The sequence below is a fragment of the Capra hircus genome, chromosome 2, assembly GCF_001704415.2.
Source record: "Capra hircus breed San Clemente chromosome 2, ASM170441v1, whole genome shotgun sequence".
In the NCBI taxonomy this organism is placed as follows: Eukaryota; Metazoa; Chordata; class Mammalia; order Artiodactyla; family Bovidae; genus Capra; species Capra hircus.
This window is the reverse complement of record NC_030809.1, coordinates 19,978,133-19,995,761: the sequence shown is the minus strand read 5'-3', so window position 1 is coordinate 19,995,761 and position 17,629 is coordinate 19,978,133. Positions and strand designations below refer to the sequence as shown.

General features: G+C 44.9%; 1 protein-coding gene across 1 annotated transcript; it reads left to right on the top strand.

Annotated features, from left to right (window-relative positions):
- LOC108638522 (antifreeze protein Maxi-like) lies at nucleotides 1,614-16,426 on the top strand. The gene is made up of 4 exons (XM_018066417.1): nucleotides 1,614-1,650; nucleotides 3,122-3,398; nucleotides 15,226-15,260; nucleotides 16,059-16,426. The coding sequence occupies exons 1-4, from the start codon at nucleotides 1,614-1,616 to the stop codon at nucleotides 16,424-16,426; spliced, it is 717 nt and encodes a 238-aa protein (XP_017921906.1).

Sequence of the window (17,629 nt, the reverse complement as noted above, 5' to 3'; positions counted from 1 at the left end):
GCAATTGATCTTTAACTCCAAGGTTGGTCTGTGTCCATTTCCTTGAGGCCAGTTCTTGGAACTGTGCAAGCCTCAGATTCCGTACTGCTCAAGATGGAGCAGCTTATGTCATGGCTACAGTCTGGGCATCATGAAGTTAGCCTTTTCCCTCTGGTGGTAGTTTTAGTGTCTGCAGAACTCAGGTATGTGCATCAGACCCTCTTATCTACGTCCTTCAGGTAGGAACTAAAGATTCTGTGACTCTGTGATATGGCTGATCTACTGTTCAAATTGTCACCAGTTCTCCTGACCCATTAACTCCTGAAGGCCTGGGAGACTACAGCTTTTCTATATACAAGAGACAGGTGGAGGACATGGGGTGGGGGTCTGTTCCAGGAAGCCTTAAGAACCTGCTCAGTTACATTTATAAGTGCTTAGTACTGTGTTCAGTACCTAGTGCTTGTACCATGAAGATTAACTATTACTCCAGGGAGTGAGTGAATGAAAGTCACTTAGTCTTGTCTGACTCTTTGCGACCCCATGTACTCCATGGAATTCTCCAGGTTAGAATACTGGAGTGGGTAGCCTTTCCCTTTTCCAGGGGATCTTCCCAACCCAGGGAGCAAACCCAGGTCTCCCACATCGTGGTGGATTCTTTACCAGCTGAGCTACAAGGGAAGCCCAAAAATACTGGAGTGGGTAGCCTATCCCTTCTCCAGCGGGTCTTCCCGACCTAGGAATCGAACCAGGATCTCCTGCATTGCAGGCAGATTCTTTACCAACTGAGCTACCGAGGAAGCCTGTTAGTAATGGTATTAATTTCCAGCCTCTCTTTTTTGATAGTCTTGGATGCCCCTGGAACTCTGGACAGAGGATTAGGCTGTAAGGGTCAATTGAAACCAGATTGTTGAGGGCATTGAATGCTCTGCTGGTGAGTTTCAGCTTTATTTTAAAGACAAAGACAGTCACAGGATTATTGAGTGGGAAATGCATTAGAAAATACTGTTAGAAATGCTGTTAGAAAATATGGCAGCATGTGGTAACTATTTTAATATAGAAGCATTAAAATTCCATAAAGTGGCATAAAGATGTATCCTTGATGAAGTGAAATGTTGGGAACATTTTTACATAGGTTGTTTCCATAGGGAACTAAGTTTCTGAATCTTTGCTCTAGCAGTCCTCGAAGTGTGATTCTAGGATCCTTGGCTTATCTTCCTTTTTCAACTGCCTGTCTGTGTGAGACTGAGTTTTCTTTATTTGCTTCAACAAGAACAACATAGTACGATGGAGTCAACACAGAAGTAGATGTGACCCCCAGCCAACTCTAAGCCATCTTTTAAGCCAGACATAAAAGAGATCAGCAAAAATGTAAAACAAATGCCACTGTGCTCAACAAATACTTTTCTTTGTTTGGAAAGTGTTTTTGTCCCCAAAATGTGTTATTTTATGTGAGCAAGTAATGGGATTGTATTGCTATTTTAAAATGAATTCATAAAAAAAAATAATAAAAAATAAAATAAAATGAATTCAGTATTAACAATGTCTTAGTATTAATTTCTAATATAGTAAGTAGCAATAGAAACCAGTCATACAACAAGAGCTCTTTGGGGTCATAAGTACTTTTTAACAGCGTAATGGGTCCCAAGACCAAAAAGTTTGAGAACCGCTGTTGTACCCTTTCCATTCCCTGTGGTCAGCGTTTTTCTAAATTCACCATAAGAATCTGAACTTGGGCCTGTCCTGGGAGCTCTCTCACCTGAGGAGTGAAGGAAAGCAGAGCTTTCTAGCTGAGAGAAGGCTCTGTGGCCTAGTAGGTTTGCTCTGCTGAGAGTCACAGGACCCATTGGAGCTCTGAGAAGATCTACAGTCAAAACATTGGTTAGCTTTATTTAAAAGGATTGCTTTTCAAACATAACTGAATCTTTTTTTGTGTTGTTGTAAGTTTTAACATCCTGTGGAACTAGTGTTCTACCAGACACATTTTGGGAAATCCAGTGTTGAGTATAGGATCTTCCCTGGTGTCTCAGACCGTAAAGAATCTGCCTGCAATGCAGGAGACATAGGGTGGATCCCAGGGTCAGGAAGATCCCCTGGAGAAGGAAATGGCAACCCACTCCAGTATTCTTGACTGGAGAATCCCATGGACAGAGGAGCCTGGCAGGCCACAGTCCACAGGGTCGCAAAGAGACAGACAGGACTGAGCGACTAACACTTTCACTTTCTTATTTCAACATTGAGTATAGCCCTTCTCTAGCCAAGGATCTAATGTGAGTCCTGAGCTGACACTGCTGAAGTCAGCCATCAGAGGAGGAGGTCTTTTGGGGGACAGAGGAGTTTCCTAGGGCTTGTGATCTCTCATCTCATGGTTGTCTTGTCACCTGCTCTATGATTAAGACTGGACCTACATATGTGACTCATGCAAGAAGTATTAATTACAAGACAGAAATGTGAGGGTTAGGAGGTCCTGTAGATGGATCTGGGCTTCCCCACAGAGAGGGTGATTTTTATAATTTGCTGAGCGAGTTCACCGTTTGCAATCAGAGCTTCTGTCCCAGGTTAGAGAAACAGACATATCCGCTAGTTTATATATGTGTGGATCTATGGCTTTCAGACCGATGATGGCAACAGCCATGTTGAAAGTTACCTTCTTTATTTAAGGTTCTGTACACTCTTTCTCCTGCTGAAAAGACCCCTAGGAGTTTTCTCTGGAGAGGTGACGGGAAATACATGGTTCCCCTGGGAAAATATTAGTGACTTAGGAAAATGCTAGTGAGTAGGAAGGTATTCCCAGTTCACCTTTGCTAACACTGGCTGTATTTGAAAACAGGGACAGGTCCTTTGCTAAATGCTCCCATTGGGTGAAACAAAGGTAAATTTAACTAAACTGAAGAGATGTGACTTAATGAGACAGATGGTGTCTAGAAGGAAAATGAGCAGGAGGAGCAAGAGGTTTTCCTAGAGAAAAGGAAACAAACAATTGCAAGGAAGTGGTCACGTGTCTGCCTTCTCCTGTCCCAGGGCTGGTATATAAGGGTCCCCTCCGGCAGAAGGTGACATCTGACCTCCCTGCCCTCCTGAGTCTCCCTCCTCACCTCTCCTGAGTCCTCTCTACTGACACCATGGGCTGCTGTGGTTGTGGAAGTTGTGGTGGCTGTGGCGGCGGCTGCGGCGGCGGCTGCGGCGGCGGCTGCGGCGGCGGCTGTGGTGGTGGCTGTGGTGGTGGCTGTGGCAGCTGCAACAGCTGCAGATGCTACCGGGTGGGCTGCTGCAGCAGCTGCTGCCCCTGCTGTCGTGGCTGCTGTGGGGGCTGCTGCAGCGTCCCCGTGGTCTGCTGCCACCGCCGCACCTGCAGCTGCCACTCGTGTGGGAAGGGCTGTTGCCAGCAGAAGAGCTGCTGCCAGCAGCAATGCTGCCACTAGGTGAGCGCCCGGCTCCACACAGGAGCTGTGGAGGGCGTGCCCTCTCCTGCTGGTGAGGCTACTTCACGCTCTTCGGTCCATTTCTTTCCCCTAAAGTCTCCATCACCAGCTTTTCTTCTCCTTCCTGTGCTCCATGCCTTGTCCTTCTGAGATCTTCCTTTGCTCACAAACCACACATCACGGCAGGAAACAAATATACTGCAAAGAACTGATGACAAGATAGCTGGGCGAAGCCCAAGTTTACAGAGAACCCTCATTAACAAATAAACGCTAGGATATTTGATTGTGTTGTTTAATCTTTCAACCCATTCAGGCCCAAATTTGGGTCATTTTGGCGTTTCCTGCCTGTGTGGGTTCTTTTCCACTGCTGTGTGTACACTTGCTGTTTTACACTAATAAAATGACTCAATGCCCAAGGAAGACTGTTCACTCGTCACATGCATCATCAGTTCCTTTGCTGGTGTGGCGTCTCCTGCTCCCGCTTGCAGAGCCGTTTATCAGCCGATTATATGTGTTTATCAGCCCAGCCCCCTCTGATGCTGCCCCCTAATGACTCTTTTCCTGGGGTCTCTCGGTGCTCAGACTTGCCCAAGGCTTTTCCAGGGTGGGAACTGGTGGTGGTGGTGGTGGTGGTGGTGGTGGGTCTTTGTTTCTTTTGTAAAATCTAGGAGATGAAAGATGGGCCCCAAAGGAAGGCAGAACTCACACAGCCCCCTACCCTGTGGAGCCCAGTGATTTCTGAAGAGCCTGGGAATTCCTGGCCAGGGTGGCCAGCTTGAGTGCCGAGAACGGTTCTGCAAGACTCTTGCTCTAGCTGATGTCCTTGGCCTTGCCTCCCACAGCAGTGTATTCTTTCTCTGCTTCTGTCGATTTTGTACAGTAAACTCACTGGGCCAGTAAATTTGGAAAACTCAGCAGTGGCCACAGGACTGGGAAAGGTCAGTTTTCATTCCAGTCCCAAAGAAAGGCAATGCCAAAGAATGCTCAAACTACTGCACAATTGCACTCATCTCACACAATAGCAAAGTAATGCTCAAAATTCTCCGAGCCAGGCTTCAACAATTCATGAACAGTGAACTTCCAGGTGTTCAAGCTGGTTTTAGAAAAGGCAGAGGAAACAGAGATCAAATTGCCAACATCCATTGGATCATCAAAAAGGCAAGAGAAAAACATCTATTTCTGCTTTATTAACAATGTCAAAGCTTTGACTGTGTGGATTACCACAAACTGGAAAATTCTTAAAGAGATGGGAATACCAGACCACCTGACCTGCCTCTTGAGAAATCTGTATGCAGGTCAGGAAGCAACAGTTAGAACTGTATATGGAACAACAGACTGGTTCCAAATAGGGAAAGTAGTATGTCAAGGCTGTATATTGTCACCCTGCTTATTTAACTTATATGCAGAGTACATCATGAGAAATGCCGGGCTGGATGAATCCCAAGCTGGAGTCAAAATTGCCAGGAGAAATATCAATAACCTTGGATATGCAGGTGACACCACCCTTATGGCAGAAAGCAAAGAAGAACTAAAGAAGAGCCTCTTGATGAAAGTGAAAAAAGAGAGTGAAAAAGTTGGCCTAAAGCTCAGCATTCAGAAAACTAACATGATGGCATCTGGTCCCATCACTTCCTGGTAAATAGATGGGGAAACAATGGAAACAGTGAGAGACTTTATTTTGGGGGGGTCCAAAATCACTGCAGATGGTGACTGCAGCCATGAAATTAAATGATGCTTGCTCTTTGGAAGAAAAGCTATGACCAACCTAGACAGCATATTAAAAAGGCAGAGATATTACTTTGCCAACAAAGGTCCGTCTAGTCAAAGCTGTGGTTTCTCCAGTAGTCATGTATGGATGTGAGAGCTGGACTGTAAAGAAAGTTGAGCACGAAATAATTGATTGTTGGAGAAGACTCTTGAGAGTCGTTTGGACTACAAGGAGATCCAACCAGTCCAGGCTAAAGGAAATCAGTCCTGAATATTCATTGGAAGGACTGATACTGAAGCTGAAACTGCAATACTTGGCCACCTGATGTGAAGAGCTGACTCTTGAAAAGACCCTGATGCTGGGAAAGATAGGGCAGGAGGAGAAGGGGACGACAGAGGATGAGATGGTTGGATGGCATCACTGACTCAATGGACATGAGTTTGAGTAAGCTCCAGGAATTGTTGATGGACAGGGAGGCCTGACTTGCTTCAGTCCATGGGGTTGCAAAAAGTTGCAAAAAGTAGTTTGGAATTGCTTATTACTAGAAGCACATTTCTATGTATCACCTATGTAGCCTGGCACATAACAGAGGTTCCACAAATATTTGTTGATTTGGTTTGCTTTTGCTCAAGTGTTTATCTTTTTCTTTAAAAAAAAAAAAGACTTTGAAGTTTATTATTATTATTATTATTGGCCACATTGCGAGGCATGTGGGATCTCAGTTTTCTGAACAGGGATCGAAAGAAACTGTGCCCCCTGTGTTGGAAGGCAGAGACTTAGCCCCTCGACCTCCAGGAAGTCCCTAAAGTGTTTATTGTAAGCAGGAAGTTAATTGATAGATGTGCTACACAATTACCTATATTTAGGTCAGCAGCCCCTGGTTATTTTTAACTGGTATGCTTATATATTGTGATCCATGCTCTATGTAGGCATTTGTGCTACTGATTAATGGGTCCCACATTTGAAAGCCCTGTGGTTCTCAATGACCTTTGTCATACAAGTTGGCTGAATGGGGTTTGGGATTGTTGTCTGTCCCCACAGAGTGGGGCCAAGCTGATGGCTCTGTACGTAGGTGAATTGAATGTGTTTGGATTATTGCCCAAGGTTACTTTTTCTGAGTTTGGTTAAAAAAAATTCAAGAAAAGCAAAGAATCCATTATATGGCATCTGTTTGGAAGTCTAATTTAGTCTTCAGGTAATTATAGGGACTCCTGCATTCTTTTGCAATGCAAGGTGTTGTTAGGATTAAAAATGATGGTCCAGGATCCATGGGTGACCTTGGTGTACTCTGAGTCCTTATTTCTCTAGCCTCTATCTGCCTTTTCTCAATGTGTAATCCTTCCATCACCTCTTTGACTCTGACACACCTTTTTGCCACATTCCTCAGCTCCTGCTCTTTCCTCTAGGACAGTGTGCATACTCTCTTTATATGCACAAAATGGAAAGTCTCTTGAATAACCACAGATTTTTATCAGTTCTACTTCCATGATGTCACTGACACCAGTGACTGTCCAGCTTGAACTTCAGCTTCACTGGTCTGGAGGTGCTGATGTGTCTGGTGAGGTTTAGGGACATGGAGAAGGGAGATTGCCAGGAGCCCCTTGAGATGAAGACTGAGGAGTGTTTAAACAAAAACAAAAGCAAGTAGAGTTATTTTATTTTTTTAATTGGAATATAATTGGTTTATAGTGTTGTATCAGTTCTGCTGTAAAACAATGTGAATCAACTATACATATACACATATCCCCTCCCTCTTCAGCCTCTCCCCCATCTCCACCCCCATCACACCCGCCAGGCATCACAGAGCACTGAGCTGGGCTTCCTGTTCTTTATAGCAGCTTCCAGTAGCTAGCTATGTTACACAGGGTAGTATATATATATCAATCCTAATCTCCCAATTCATCCCACCATCCCCTCCCCCACTGTGTCAGAAAAGCAAATAAAGTTATTTTAAAGGAAAGGAGTCAGACAGTGAAGCTTGAAAGCTATAACAACCAGACAGCGTATTAAAAAGCAGAGATATCAGTTTGTCGACAAAGGTCCATCTAGTCAAAGCAATGGTTTTTCCAGTCAATAGTCACGTACAGATGTGAGAGTTGGACTATGAAGAAGGCTGAGTGCTGGAAAATTAATGTTTTTGAATTGCGATGCTAGAGAAGATTCTTGAGAGTCCCTTGGACTGCAAGGAGATCAAACCAGTCAACCCTAAAGGAAATCAGTCCTGAATATTCATAAAGGATTGATGCTGAAGCTGAAGCTTTAATACTTTGGCCACCTGATGTGAAGATCCGACTCATTAGAAAAGACCCTGAGGCTGGGAAAGACTGAAGGCAAAAGGAGAAGTAGGCAATGGAGGGTGAGATGGTTGGATGGCATCACTGACTCAATGGACATGAATTTAAGAAAACTCTGGGAGATAGTAAAGGACAGAGGAGCCTGGTGTGCTGTAGTCCATGGGGTTGCAGAGAGTTGGACACCACTTAGTGACTAAACAACAACAATGAAGCTTGATTTAATGACAATGCCCTAGTTACTGGAGATCTTTTGAGTAGTCCAAGTCGCGGAACTATAACAGTGGTATCCCACTATGGACTTGAACCTGACGATGCAGAGAAAGGGCAGTGAGAACAATTCCCTGTGAGTCACGGGGAGTCCGCATTTTGGGACCACATACCAAAATGTGGCAAAAAGTGGGGGCAGGACATTCTTTCCACAGTGGCAGAGTGACATCAGGGCAGGGTGACATGCCACAGATGTGGCCAGGAATGTTGCCGTGGCAGCACATACAACACAGCCTGGTAGCTGGTGACACTGGCGGGCTCCAGTTTAGGACCTTCATCTGGTACCTGCAGGAGGTCACATCCACTGCATACTTTCATGGTGTTTCCTGCCAAAAGGCCTCAGAGTTGTATCACTGCTGGCCTGGGAGACTGCAGGGTAGAAAACGAAGCAAGGGAAAGAGCCAGTCCACAGGACAGCTGAGTGTGTTATGCTCCCGAGCACACGGACACCTGGATTAACGGTTGTTGAAGCAGGAGGACTTTGAAGAGGGTGAGAAGACACACATGGAGTATAAAGGTGGATTCATTTAATTCATCAACCAATTGATCAACACGTTCAACACGTGTTTATTGGCCACCTACTAAGTGACTAATAGCACGTCTAGTAAAACGCTGTTTGCAACTCTTACTGTGACCCTGTTTTCTCTCCTGTGATGATGTTCCCCTGGGAAACATTCCATCCCCAATTTACCACTCTTTCCTTCCCTCACTTCCCCAGCTTCTGCCCTCTGGACGCCACACTCTGTCTGGCCAGGACTGTTGCAAACATCTTTTAACTCACTCCCATGTTCAGTTTCATCTTCCCAAGTCCTGGTTTTGCTGTTAGTCATTTTCTTGAAACATGAATCGCATTTTCTGTTATTAAATTGGTTGCCTGGGCCTGTGCCGGGGTCCTAAGCCAGGCTGGGATCCCTTGTTTTAGTTGGAGAGGTTCTTTTTCTGCTCAGATTTGCATAGCTGACAGTGAAACTGAAGCTGAGATGGGAAAATTTATTCAATGGCCAAAGAATGGAAAAGTGGGGACACAGTACACATACTGACTTCTCAACTCCATCCAGGCATAGGCACCGTATAAATAGGAAGGTTGAGGTAAAAGGGAGGGAATTGAGTAAAGAGAGGGAGGAATATTCATGACTTATCCAAGAACAGGGGTGTGATTGGGACCCAGAACTGAGGCGATACTACTTTTCAGTTCTTGGGTGGGGTTTTCCCACTGTTGCCATGGAAACTGCCAACTGTCAGGGCACTAGTAGGTGTGCCATTTAGTTTGTTGATGCATTACAGTGAGTGTGTGTGTGTGTTCAGTTGCTCAGTTGTGTCCAACTCTTTGTGACCCCATGGACTGTAGCCCACTAGGCTCCTCTGTCCGTGGGATTGTCCCAGCAAGAATACTGGCCTAGGTTGCCATTTCCTCCTCGAGGGAATTATCCAGACCCAGGGACTGAACCCGCACCTCCTGTGTCTTCTGCATTGGCAGGCAAATTATTTTCCACTGAACCACCTAAGAAGTCACTGGGAGCGTTTAATGAGTCCCAAGGTTCACTGGAAGTCCAGTCTTCCACCATCTTGAGCTTAGTTCAAGCCAGTTCTTGTTTTTTTTTTTCTTTTTGAGCTTCCTGCTTTTATCATTGAGCCTGAAACCCAGATAAGAACAGCTTGTTTCCATTCAGGGGAGGGGCAACAGCCTTGGTAACATTCTCACTGACTTCCACCCTTCCAATGAGTCTTCAATGTGGTACCCAAGGATGTCTCCCTTTTGACTGTACCTTTGTCTCCAGATTCTGTTCTCACTGTTCTTAGCCTTCTGGGCCTCTCCCAAGTCCTGTCCTGCAGGTCCCACCCATAGACCTACAGCAGCTGCTGCCTGACCACCGCTCACACTTTCCCATCTCCAGTCTTTACCGCAGCTCTGACATAGCAGGCCTTTCACGTGACAGTCCTCCTAGTCACCCCAGTTCTCCTCTCTCGCACACTTAGAACCAACAAACTCCATGCCTCTAAGATGCCTATTTACAAGGTTATTCTAGTTGTTGTTCCATTGCATTGAGATTTCTTTATATACATTTTGTACAAGACAAAGAGCTTGTGGATTCATCTTGTTATGTTTTCATGGACTTTCCTGGTGGCTCAGTTGGGAAAAAGTCTGCCTGCAATGCAGGAGACCTGAGTTTGATCCCTAGATTGGGAAGATCCCCCAAAGAAGAAAATGGCAACCCACTCTGGTGTCCTTGCCTGGAGAATCTCATGGACAGAGGAGACTGGTGGGCTACAGTCCATAGGGTTGCAAGAGTCGGACATGACTTTCAGGCTAAACCACCACCACAAGTTCTCATAGTGCCATGCAGAGCCACTTCCTTGGATGAGAAGTAACTCAACAATTATTTATTAAGCTGATTACATTGCCCTCCTCTCAGTTTATACAATGGGAAAGTATTAAGATGCATTAAAGCGGCAGTTCATGTGCCCTTTTAATAAAAATAAACAATCCTGAAGATTAGAGAGTTGGAAAGAACTGCATACTGGCTGAAGGCATGAAAGAAATGCTTGTTTATCCTGTGTTTTCTGGTATACTCCTTTAAGTAATTTTACAGTTCTGTCTTTACTCTGTTACAGGAAAGAAAAACTACCAAACATTCATAGAAAATTATTACATTTCCTGCCATCAATCTTTCCTGGCATCAGGGTCTTTTCCAATTAGTGAGTTATTCACATCAGGTGGCCAAAGTATTGGAGTTTCAGATTCAGCATCAGTCCTTCAAATGAATATTCAGGACTGATGTCCTTTAGGATGGACTGGTTTGATCTCCTTGCAGTCCAACGACTCAAGAGTCTTCTCTAACACCAACCTTCAAAAGCATCAGTTCTTTGGCTCTCAGCTTTCCTTATAGTCCAACTCTCATATCCATACATGACCACAGGAAAAACCGTAACTTTGACTAGGTGGACCTTTGTTGGCAAAGTAATGTCTTTGCTTTTTAATATGCTGTTTAGGTTGGTCATAGCTTTTCTTTCGAGAAGCAAGTGTCTTTTAATTTCATGGCTGCAGTCAACATCTGCAGTGATTTTGGAGCCCCCAAAATTAAAGTCTGTCACTGTTTCCATTGTTTCCCCATCTATTCGCCATGAAGTGATGGGACTAGATGTCATGATCTTAGTTTTCTGAATGTTGAGCTTTAAGCCAACTTTTTCACTCTCCTCTTTCACTTTCATCAAGAGGCTCTTTAGTTCTTCTTCACTTTCTGCCATAAGGGTGGTGTCATCTGCATATCCAAGGTTATTGATATTTCTCCCGATTTCTCCTGACAATCTTGATTTCAGCTTGTGCTTCATTCAGCCTGGCATTTCTCCTGATACACTCTGGATATAAGTTAAATAAACAGGGTGACAATATACAGCCTTGACGTACTCCTTTCCCAATTTGGAACCAGTTTGTTCCATGTCCAGTTCCAACTGTTGCTTCTTGATGTGCATAAAGATTTCTCAGGAGGGGTCAGTTGGTTTGGTATTCCCATTTCTTTCAGAATTTTTCACAATTTATTATGATCCACACAGTCAAAGACTTTGGTATAGTCAATAAAGCAGAAATAGATGTTTTTCTGGAACTCTCTTGCTTTTTCCATGATCCAGCGGATACTGGCAATTTGATCTCTGGTTCCTCTGCCTTTTCTAAAACCACCTTGAACATCTGGAAGGTCACAGTTCATGTATTGCTGAAGCCTGGCTTGGAGAATTTTGAGCATTACTTTGCTAGCATGTGAGATGAGTGCAATTGTGCAGTAATTTGAGCATTCTTTGGCTTTGCCTTTCTCTAGGATTGAAATGAAAACACCTTTTCCAGTCCTGTGCCCACTGAAGAGTGTTCCAAATTTTCTGGCATATTGAGTGCAGCACCTTCACAGCATCATCTTTTAGGATTTGAAATAGCTCAACTGGAATTCCATCACCTCCACTAGCTTTGTAGTGATGCTTCTTAAGGCCCACTTGACGTCACATTTCAGGATGTCTGGTTCTAGGTGAGTGATCATACCATCTTGGTTATCTGGGTCATGGAGTTCTTTTTTGTATAGTTCTTCTGTGTATTCTTGCCACCTCTTCTTAATATCTTCTGCATCTGTTAGGTCCATACCATTTCTGTCCTTTATTGTGCCCATCTTTGAATGAAATGTTCCCTTGGTATCTCTAATTTTCTTGAAGAAATCTCTATTCTTTCCTATTCTATTGTTTTCCTCTATTTCTTTGCACTGATTACTGAGGAAGGCTTTCTTATCTCTCCTTGCTATTCTTTGGAACTCTGCATTCAAATGGGTATATCTTTCCTTTTCTCCTTTGCCTTTAGCTTCTCTTCTTTTCTCAGTTATTTGTAAGGCCTCCTCAGAAAACTATTTTGCCTTTTTGCCTTTCTTTTTCTTGGGGATGGTCTTGATCACTTCTTCCTGTAGAATGTCATGAATGTCTGTCCATAGTTCTTCAGGCACTCTATCAGGTCTAATCCCTTGAATCTATTTCTCACTTCCACTGTATAATCATAAAGGATTTGATTTAGGTCATACCTGAATGGTCTAGTGGTTTTCTCTACTTTCTTTAATTTAAGTCTGAATTTGGCAAGAACGAGTTCATGATCTGAGCCACAGTCAGCTCCCGGTCTTGTTTTTGCTGACTGTATAGAACGTCTCCTTTTTTGCTGCCAAGAATATAATATCTGATTTCGATATTGACCATCTGGTGATGTCCATGTGTAAAGTCTTCCCTTGTGTTGTTGGAAGAAGATGTTTGCTATGACCAGTGTGTTCTCTTGGCAAAACTCTGTTAGCCTTTGCCCTGCTTCATTTTGTATTCCAAGGCCAAATTTGCCTGTTACTCCAGGTATCTCTCAACTTCCTACTTTTGCATTCCAGTCCCCTATAATGAAAAGGGCATCTTTTTGGGGTGTTAGTTCTAGGTCTTATAGGTCTTCATAGAACCATTCAGTTTCAGCTTCTTCAGCATTACTGGTTGGGACATAGGCTTGGATTACCGCGATAGTGAATGGTTTGCCTTGGAAATGAACAGAGATCATTCTGTCATTTTTGAGACTGCATCCAAGTACTGCACTTCAGACTTTTTTGTTGACTCTGATGGCTACTCTTTTTCTTCTAAGCGATTCCTGCCCACAGTAGTAGATATAATGGTCATCTGAGTTAAATTCACCCATTCCAGTCCATTTTAGTTCACTGGTTCCTAAAACGTTGATGTTCACTCTTGCCATCTCCTGTTTGACCACTTCCAATTTACCTGGATTCGTGGACCTAACATTCCAGTTTCCTATGCAATATTGCACTTTACAGCTTTGGACTTTACTTCCATCACCAGTTACATCCACAGCTGGGTGTTGTTTTTGCTTTGGCTCTATCTCTTCATTCTTTCTGGAGTTATTTCTCTACCGATCTCCAGTAGTGTATGCATATTGGGCACCTAGTGTCCTGGGGAGTTCATCTTCCAGTGTCCTATCTTTTTGCCTTTCGTACTATTCATGGCAAGAATACTGAAGTGGTTTGCCATTCCCTTCTCCAGTGGACCATGTTTCATCAGAACTCTCCACCATGACCCGTCCGTTTTGGGTGGACCTACACGGCATAGCTCATTGTTTTATTGAGTTAGACAAGGCTGTGGTCCCTGTGATCAGTTTGGTTAGTTTTCTGTTATTGTGGTTTTCATTCTGTCTGCCCTCTGATGGATAAGGATGAGAGGCTTATGGAAGCTTTCTGATAGGAGAGACTGAGGGGGAAACTAGGTCTTGTTCTTGTAGTCTGCATCTGGGTCTTGTAGTATCAAAGTTTACTACAAGATGGCACAGTAGAAAGATGTGCACTCATCTCCTCTTGTGAGAACTCCAAAATTACATCTTGCAGCTGAACAACCATCAACAGGAGAACGTTGGATCCCACCAAAAAAAGATACCTCATATCCAAGGGGAAAGGAGAAGCCCCAGCAAGATGGTAGGAGGGGCGAAATCACCATTAGAATCAAACCCCATATCTGGCAGAGATGCTCAGATGGCTCAAACAAACCTTGTGGGCACTAGGACCCAGAGACCCCACAGAGACTGAGTTGGAACTGTGTTTGAGTGTCTCCTGCAGAGGTACGGGTCAGCAGTGGTGGGGCAGGGCCATGCTCAGTCAATCTTTAATCCAATTTTTTTGTTGATGGGTGGGGCTGTGTTCCCTCCCAGTTGTTTGACCTGAGGCCAAACTATGGTGGAGGTAATGAAGATAATGCGACCTCGTCCAAAAGGTCCTGTGCACAGAGTGCTGCACTCAGTGCCGCCAACCCTGCAGCAGGCCACTGCTGACCCCCGCCTCCACCAGAGGCTCCTGGGCACCCATGGGCAAGTCTGGGTCAGTCTCTTGTGGGGTCACTGATCCTTTCTCCTGGGTCCTGGTGCACACAAAGTTTTGTTTGTGCCCTCCAAGAGTCTGTTTCCCCAGTCCTGTGTGAGTTCTGGCAGCTCTATGGTGGGGTTAATGGCGACCTCCTCCAAGAGGGCTTATGCCATACCCAGGTCTTCTGCACCCAGAGCCTCTGCCCCTGTGGCAGGTGAGTTGTAATTTTGGAATTTCCACAGGAGGAAATGAGCCCACATCCACCTATTCTGCCATCTTGTAGTAAACTCTGATACCAATACACAAGTAACTGATTAAAGCCCAACGCTACAGAAGTAGCTACATGTTCTTTGCAGTCAAAAAGGTACAGTCGCTGGATAAGGAAACTTTTTAGTCTTCTGGGTGTATGTGAAGGCAGCTGAAGAGCCCATGGGTTCAAGTTTCATTTGCTGCAAAAAGTATTTTCCTTCGTGACTGCAGAGTTCTCTGAGGGTGACCCATAGGAGTGTTTTAATCTGCTGAGAATGGCTAATAGAACCTGATCTGCAGACTCCAGTGACTGCCTCTAACAGGAAAGAGTGGTCTGTGCAGTGACAGCCATGTGAAAGCAATGGTTTCAAGTAAGTGTTCCACGTGGATGGTCTCTGACCACCCCAGCAGCACAGAGATGTCAGAAATCTGCTTTTGGATTTGTCCTTCTTTCATTTATTTATTTATTTTTAATTGAAGGATAATTGCTTCACCATGTTGTATTGGCTTCTGTCATGCATCAACATGTATCAGCCATGCGTGTTAGTCAGTCATGTCTGGCTCTTTGCCATGGACCAGGCTCCTCTGTCCATGGGTTTCTCCAGGCAAGAATACTGAAGTGGGTTGCCATGCCATCTCCAGGGATCTTCCCAATCCAGGGATTGAACCCAGGTCTCCCACATTGCCAGCAGATTCTTTACCATCTGAGCCGCCAGGGAATAGGCTGAAGCATGTCCCCTCCATTTTGAACCTCCCTGCCCTCCAGCCTGTCACAGAGTACTGGGTTGAGACCCCTGCACCATGCAGCAAATTCCCACTGGCTATCTGTTCCAAACATGGTAAAGCATATGTTTCAATGCTTCTCTCTCAACCTGTCCAACCCTCTCCCACTCCGTCCGCAAGTCTGTTCTGTGTCTGTGTCTCTGTTGCTGCTTGTCCTCTTTTAACAGGCTGATGATAGCAGAAGTGTCCTTAAATTTGGCAGGTGACTTGGGAATGTTCTTAGGATGTGCTTCTATCATCTGACACAACTGAAAGCATGCCCTGGAGTAACCCCTGATAACACAGGACCATTCTCTTCTGAATCAGAGTCCTAATCTGCGTTAGAGGATGAAGAATCATCCCAGGATGAAATAATGTGACCGGGGATCCCATTTCCCTTTAAGTTCAAAATGTTCCCCTAAAACAATGTTTTCCCAACCTGGTAATCAGGAATGAACAATCTCTGTCCTGGGCTGACAGGGCTGAGAGATGTAAAAGCAGCCAAGAGAATTCTGGTCCATTCAGACCTTTACAACTCCAGGATTGGGGGCAGGAGGACAAGGGGACGACAGAGGATGAGATGGCTAGATGGCATCACTGACTTGAGGGACGCGAGTCTGAGTGAACCCCGGGAGTTGGTGATGGACAGGGAGGCCTGGCGTGCTGCGATTCATGGGCTCGCAAAGAGTCGGACACGACTGAGCGACTGAACTGAACTGAACTAAACTGAAAGAGAAAAGGGGGTTAATAGTTGTTTCCTGTTCTATTTTTAAAGATGGCTTTAAAAAGATAAGCGAAACCTAAATTTAGCAAGTTTTTTAAGTGAGAAGGATCCACAAAGGAAGTGCACAAGGCCATGTGAGATTCCACTGTGGGTATCTGCATCAACAACAGGGAAGTGACCTTGAGGCTTAGGTCACTTCTCTCCTCAGAGATGGTATTTAAGGGGCCGTTGGTGGAGGCAGGCATCAGACCTTCTTTACCTCCTGAGTCTCCCTCCTCACCTCTCCACTCTACTTAGAGTCCCCTCTACTGACACCATGGGCTGCTGTGGTTGTGGAAGTTGTGGTGGCTGCAGTGGTGGCTGCGGTGGTGGCTGCGGTGGTGGCTGCGGTGGTGGCTGTGGCGGTGGCTGTGGCGGTGGCTGTGGTGGTGGCTGCAACAGCTGCAACAGCTGCAGATGCTACCGGGTGGGCTGTTGCAGCAGCTGCTGCCCCTGCTGCTGTGGCTGCTGTGGGGGCTGCTGCAGCGTCCCCGTGGTCTGCTGCCACCGCCGCACCTGCAGCTGCCACTCGTGTGGCTGCGGGGGTGGGAAGGGCTGTTGCCAGCAGAAGAGCTGCTGCTGCCAGCAGAAGTGCAGCTGCCAGAAGCAGTGCTGCCACTAGGTGATCAGTCTCTGTTCTGGATGTCTGTCTCGCCTGTTCACCTGCCCTACCTGACATCCCCTGGGATTCTAGGATTTACCTTTCTGGGCTGCAACTTTGCTCCTGGATTTGGATTCCTATCTCTTCTGCTTTGCATATTTTCAGTTTCTCTCTCTGAAAAGTTCCCAATCAATTAGCAAACATCCAAAATAAAAGCCCAAGTACAACCTGACTCCTAAAGAAGAGTCGACACCACTGAGCTCCGTCAAATAGGATCACAATTCCCAAAATCCTTTAGGTGCACATTTAGTTCTCAATTATGTGCTTTTATCTCTGTACCTTTTCGATCATGTATTCCTGTTTATCAACAACTGTTTTTCTAAATTTCCTAATAAAATAATTCAATTTATCATGTAGAAGTTTCTCTTTGCTTTTGTTTTGGTTTAATCATATTTCACCTCCTAGAAGATCTCAATCTCTTAAAAGTCTCTTGGTGGAGGGGCAGAGATAGTGGAGCCAGGAAGGGCCGTGAGAACAGTATTTCTGTCTCCACTGTCTTTGAACTCCAGCTTCAACACAAGCAGAACAAACATACTTGAAAGTGTGGCTTTGTTCACAATTTGAATTCAGTTTTGAGGTAACAGTTTTGTTTACAGATGGATGTTTCCCTAGTTTATTAAAAGTCCTGTACTATTCACAAAGAACCAGTTTAAACAAAGTTTTCATAAATACATCTACTACCAAAATATGGATGACTACATAGATTAAGATTTTCATCCACTGGGGCCATTTACTCTTTGTTTGGAGGGCAGAGTTCCACCCCTGCAGTGTAGGCCCTTTCATTTGTTTCCTCATATAAATTCAGGCAGCAGTGTATAGTTAGAATTTTGCTATTATTAGTTTAGCATCCCCTGGTGGCTCAGTGGTAAAGAATATGGCTGCCACTGCAGGGCCACAGGTTCAATCCCTGGGTTGGGAATAAATCCCCTGGAGAAGGAAATGGCAGCCCACTCCAGTATTCTTGCCTGGGAAATCCCATGGACAGAGGAGCCTGGCTGGCTATAGTCCATGGAGTTGCAAGGAGTGGGTCATGACTTAATGACTAAAACAAACCAACTACAAAAATCAATACCATCAGGTTGTGCTAAATGAGTTGGCATTGGTGGATGTGGTATTTATGTTATGTTAGTTCTCTTGCACCAGCCTTAGGCCCCACTGGTTCTTTTGA

Coding starts and splice junctions, on each gene's coding strand:
- LOC108638522 (XM_018066417.1), top strand. CDS start 1,614: ATGGGTCCCAAGACCAAAAAGTTTGAGAACCGCTGTT. Junction 1,651..3,121: donor AAAGTTTGAGAACCGCTGTT/GTACCCTTTCCA, acceptor TGGTTGTGGAAG/TTGTGGTGGCTGTGGCGGCG. Junction 3,399..15,225: donor AGCAGCAATGCTGCCACTAG/GTGAGCGCCCGG, acceptor CTCTTTTAACAG/GCTGATGATAGCAGAAGTGT.